General features: G+C 35.4%; 1 protein-coding gene across 1 annotated transcript in view; it reads right to left on the bottom strand.

Moving 5' to 3' along the window:
• Positions 1–5792, bottom strand: part of LOC106878548 (TLC domain-containing protein 4-B) — an 87641-nt gene that overhangs the window by 33547 nt on the left and 48302 nt on the right. The window contains exon 4 of the mRNA XM_014927793.2: positions 1511–1600. Within this exon, the coding sequence (XP_014783279.1) occupies positions 1511–1600 (90 nt within the window). The remainder of the gene's footprint in view (positions 1–1510; positions 1601–5792) is intronic.

Below are 5792 nucleotides of genomic sequence, written 5' to 3'. Positions count from 1 at the left end.
TATATAGATTTGTATTAATCTGTATTAATATGTATTAATGTATATGTATTTTTAAAAAATATTTAAAAGATTTCATGTCTATGTGTTTTCCGTTTGGGAATTTGCTGATTGACCTAAACTTTGTTTCTGAGTTTACCTCTTCCATTATCAGTCATCTCAGACTCATTCCAAGTAATTCTCTGATACAGCCCATATATCTCGAAAGAACGGTTTAATAATAATAATAATAATAATAATAATAATAATATATATATATATGTATATATACACACACACATACATACATACACACATATATGCATAAATACACACACATGCACACTCGTTACTCTCCCCACAATCTCTATATACATTCCTCTTGATTCTCTACTCTTCCCTTACACCTGACACAGCCACACACTTTTACTACGAAAACACATATCAAAATGCAATAGAAACAAAAGCTTTTCAGTGACAATATAGAAAGAAAACAACTACCTCAACAATTCTGTTGAAACCCCTAACAGCAACTGACAAAAATCCAACAACCCCTAACGACTTTCACAGACTACACTGAACAACCCCTAATAACAAAATCCCCAACCTCCTAACTCCAACAACTTGTCTATCAGCAAGCCATGACAATAAAATCCCCAAACTCCAAACTTCAACAACTAACAATTAATCCTAACTACAAAAATCCCTAATTTGAAACAACTATGTCTAAAAATTCACACTCACAGGAAAAATGTCTTAAGTCTAAGAACTAGCCTAAAATCCAACGGTAAAAACAAATCTACTAATCTAACAACTAGCTGAACAACAAAATGCATAACCTCAACAACTAGCCAAAGAACCCTAAAATCAAACTTGCTAACCCCAACAACCAACTTAACAACTAAACTAATGACCAACTCTGAGAAAAATAAATAAACCACCCTAACTACATCAGCTGACCAAACATCAAAACCTGTAACTCAACATGACCCCAATAACTAACCTGACAACAAAATTCCAAACCCAACAACAAGACCCTTAACTCCAACAGCTGGCCTGACACCAAAACCTCAAACCCAATAAGGAGCTTAACATCAAAACACAACCCCAACAAATAGCCTAATAATCTTAACATCAAAACTACGAACCCCAACAATTAACTTCTAACTCAGCTAGTTTGACAGCACAACCTGTCACCCCAATAACTACCCTAACAACAAAACCCCTAACTTCAACAGCTGGCCTAACATCAAAACTCTAACTCAGTTTAAAAATAAAACCCCTAACCCCATTAATTAGCCTAACAACAAAAAGCCTAACCCCAACAATTAACTCTAGCAACAAACCCCTGTCCAACAATAAGCACAACAACCAGACCTAACAAAATTCCCTATTCCCCACAACCTATTCTAACAACAAATCCCATAAACCCTTACATCATGCTCTAACAACTACCCTAACAACAACAATAAAAATAACATACCCCTTCCCTTAATAACAAAAGTCCGAAGAAAGTGTCGGGTGTTGGACATACCATATCGGGTCGTCTCTGACTTCTGGATCATAATTTATTGTGTATAGACATAGAGATCCCATAATTACTGCATGAACACTGGAGATGACTCTGCAAAGAGAGAGATATAGAGAAAGAAGGAGAAAAAAAGAGAAGATTAGTTAAAGGGATTAACACCAGATTAACTCCCTAATCTGCTGAATTTAAAGCAGATTACAGTGAGAGCAGTTTCTATGAAATAGGTTAAAAAGTAGGATATTAAAAAGAGAATTATTGTCACCACCACCACCACTGCCATCATCATAATTATCAAAAACAACAGATATCACAGATGCCCCAGCAAAGAAGCCTCTAACAAGATTTGTTTGATGTGCTAGAAATATCAACCAACTCTCCCTCAAAACCATGTATTCTTACTATCTAAGAAAGGGAAGGACACCTTAGATAATGATGTTTGAAGTACAATGTGTCCTTGGTGCCAGAAACAAATACATCTACATACAAATACATTCCATAAATATAAACATGGGTATAAATACAGAATATATATATGTGTGTTTGTGTTAAGAAGGGCATACAGATGTAGAAACCACGCCAAAGCAGGCAACGGAACTTGGTGCAGCTCTTTGCCTTGTCTGTTCCTGTTGAACTGTCCAACCCATGCCAGCATGGGAGAGGGAAGGTTAAATAATGATGCTGCTGCTGATACACATATAAATGCACACACATGCATGTACATATATAAATATAGCTACAAAATATATGCATATGAAGATGCACAATCATATAAATACATAGATAGGTACATAGAAGCACAAAAACAAACACAAATGTGAGGACAGGCACACACATAAATAAATACACACTCACAGCTTTCCACATACCTCCATGCTGTTGTTGTTGTTGGCACTCCGTCGCTTACGACAGACACGTGTACCCTTAACGTAGTTATCGAGGATATTCAGCGTGACACAGTGTGACAAGGCTGACCCTTTGAATTACATGCACATACATATAAATATACATAAAAATGTTTACATACATTGTTATGATTTTGTAGTTACTCTTTTACTCTTTTACTTGTTTCAGTCTTTTGACTGTAGTCATGCTGGAGCACCGCCTTTGGTCGAGCAAATCGACCCCAGGACTTATTCTTTAGAAGCCTAGTACTTATTCTATCGGTCTCTATTGCCGAACCGCTAAGTTACGGGGACATAAACACACCAGCATCAGTTGTCAAGCGATGTTGGGGGGACAAACACAGACACACAAACACATACATATATATATATATACATATATACGACGGGCTTCTTTCAGTTTCCGTCTACCAAATCCACTCACAACGCTTTGGTCAGCCCGAGGCTATAGTAGAAGACACTTGCCCAAGATGCTACGCAGTGGGACTGAACCCGGGACCATGTGGTAGGTAAGCAAGCTACTTACCACACAGCCACTCCTACGCCTATATTGTTTACATTGTTTAAACAACGGTGATATGAATAAACCTAATTGGTTGTGTTATGTCTTTGTTGGAGTCTTAAACTAATGGGCTGTAGAGTTAAGCTTCGAGAAGGGAATTTTCCCTAGTGTCTGCACAAAGAAATTAGCTCAGTTTTAAGATTTAGGATGCTGTGAGTAATGAAGAGGATAAGTTCTCTTTTAAGATATCAGAGGACACACAATTTGGAGGTGGTGTGCATGATCTTACACTGTCAATAATGTTCCATATAAATAGAATGAGGAGATTTTGGAAGATTTTTTTGGGTCCATATGTGGTTTGCTTAATGAGGGCAGGTGTTGGACATAATGCAATTTGAATTTGTCAGAGATTAGTCTAATGTCTTTTTTTTTGTTTTGGCTGAGCTTGCTATAGAATATGACCTTCTGGATTTGGCTATGTGTGAGACATGGCCCACCCATCTCAGCTGCCTGAGCAGAAGCATGGTCTCAATGCTTAGGGCATTGCTTTGCTGGAGGACTTTGTAGTTGGTGATGTGAAATACCCGCTTACCTAGGGAAGTGTGGTAAGATTGCATCCAGACTGTTGCAAGCAATTTTGAGAAGACCAGAGCAACTGCAGTGGATTAGATGCACCAAAGAAGGCAAGAGTCATCATCACATTCCCCATCCGACTGAAGCCCACATATTTGCCCTATGTGTGCCAGAGCCTGTCATTCAAGAATTGGTTTACACAGCCTTAAGGTCTTGTTGTCATTTCATGATCTTCATATATGAAAAACTGTTATCATCATCATCAATTTAAGGCAGTAATTTCCAAAGGAATTTGTTGTTGGTACTTTAGCTGAATATATGATGTTTTGTCTTTATATAGGAATTTATTCTCTAGATCAGGGGTTTTCAAACTGTGGTCCGCAAGGCCAAGATAGGGGGTCCGTGGACAGCAAATACTTTTTATGGGCAATTTGATTTTATATATGTTTTTTAATCGAAATCTTTTAATTGACAATAAACCTATTTGTTAAATACTGTTAAATAAATGTAAAAATATATGTTATTTTAAGCAAATATTTATGTATAAATTTCATAAGCGGTTATAAGGTAAAGCCTGAAATATTTATGTATAAATTTCATAAGCGTTTATAAGGTAAAGCCTGAAATATAAAGGGGTCCGCAAGTCAAAAAGTTTGAAAACCTCTGCTCTAGATAATGGGATGCTTGATAGTAGGGTTTGGATGGTGTGTGTCTATTTTTTTTTTTTTTAAACAGCTGATGATCGATAGTGTTTGGCCAAAATTAGGAGAAGTATAGCGAGAGCATTTCAGTGAGTTTGAGGGCATGTAAACAATATTTTGAGAAGTTGGCTTTATTGCAATTTTGACAATTTGCCAGATGAAATTGTAGTGAATCACAATTTTATTCTGTCTTGCCAATTTTATTGAAATTGTTTGTTGACGCTTTCAAAAAAAAAAAAAAACATCTGAAAGCACTTACAAAGATTCTTTACATATTTTCTATAAAGCTTATGTTAATTTGTTTTTTATAGATTTATTTTTACCTAATTTTTAATTAAGAATCTATCTATCTATCTATCTATCTATATATATATATATATATATATATATATATATATATATATATATATATATATATATATATATATATATATACACATACAATGTGGTTGTTTGCTTCTTAACCATGTGATTTTGGGTTCAGTTCCACAGCACAGCACTTGGGGCAAGTGTCTTCTACTGTAGGCCTAAGCCCACCAAAGACTTGTGAGTGGATTTGGTAGAGAAACAAGTCATATTTTTGTCTCTTGGTTTACTTTTCATCTCATCTACACCTTTTTTATTTTAATTCTAATTTTCAATTTATATAAAAAAAAACATCTCCCTTTGCACTTCTGTTATATTCCTTATAAATATATGCAATTCCCATATCTAGACAGAGTCTATTTTATTTTTATTTTCCTAGCTTTTACATAATGTTTTATCAATTTAATTATTGTTCATATTTTTATTCCCCTACTAAACTTAACCCTGTTGGCAGGCTACCTAAGATTGCTATATCTTTTCAAAATCAATTTACCAAATCAGGTCGACCAGATTATTCACTGAACTCTAATTTTATTATATCATTATATTGTACATACACACATAATTTATTATTCAGTATCATGACAACTGTCTGAGGAATGGTCATGTGAAATTCTGAGCAACAGTTTCAAGATTTTTTGGGCTTTAATAAATAGTATTTCTGTGTGTGTGTGTGTGTGTGTGTGTGTGTGTGTAGGTGTGTATATATACATACAAATACACACATTTACATACATACACACACACATACATGTGTATATATATATAGTATATATATATATATATATATATATATATATATAGTTGTGTTATATTCAGTTAGGAACGTATTAGAGTACAGTATAGAGCTTGTCCACCTTCAGAATTACCCAGTAGTATTGAAAGTATACTTCCAATTTGGGCATTAAACAAATGTCCAACCATACTCCCTTTTCCCGACTCAGTTTTCTTCAATTATATATACATATTTATATATCACACACACACATATGTATATATATATCATCATCATCGTTTAATGTCCGCTTTCCATGCTAGCATGGGTTGGACGATTTGACTGAGGACTGGTCAACCAGATAGCTACACCAGGCTCTAATCTGATTTGGCAGAGTTTCTACAGCTGGATGCCCTTACTAACGCCAACCACTCAGAGAGTGTAGTGGGTGCTTTTACGTGTCACCCGCACGAAGGCCAGTCAGGCGGTACTGGCAACGGCCACGCTCAAAATGGTGTATTTTATG

Source organism: Octopus bimaculoides, chromosome 8 (genome assembly GCF_001194135.2).
Source record: "Octopus bimaculoides isolate UCB-OBI-ISO-001 chromosome 8, ASM119413v2, whole genome shotgun sequence".
Lineage (NCBI taxonomy): Eukaryota > Metazoa > Mollusca > Cephalopoda > Octopoda > Octopodidae > Octopus > Octopus bimaculoides.
Note: the sequence above shows the minus strand (reverse complement) of the source record. Positions and strands in the feature narration are given on the sequence as shown.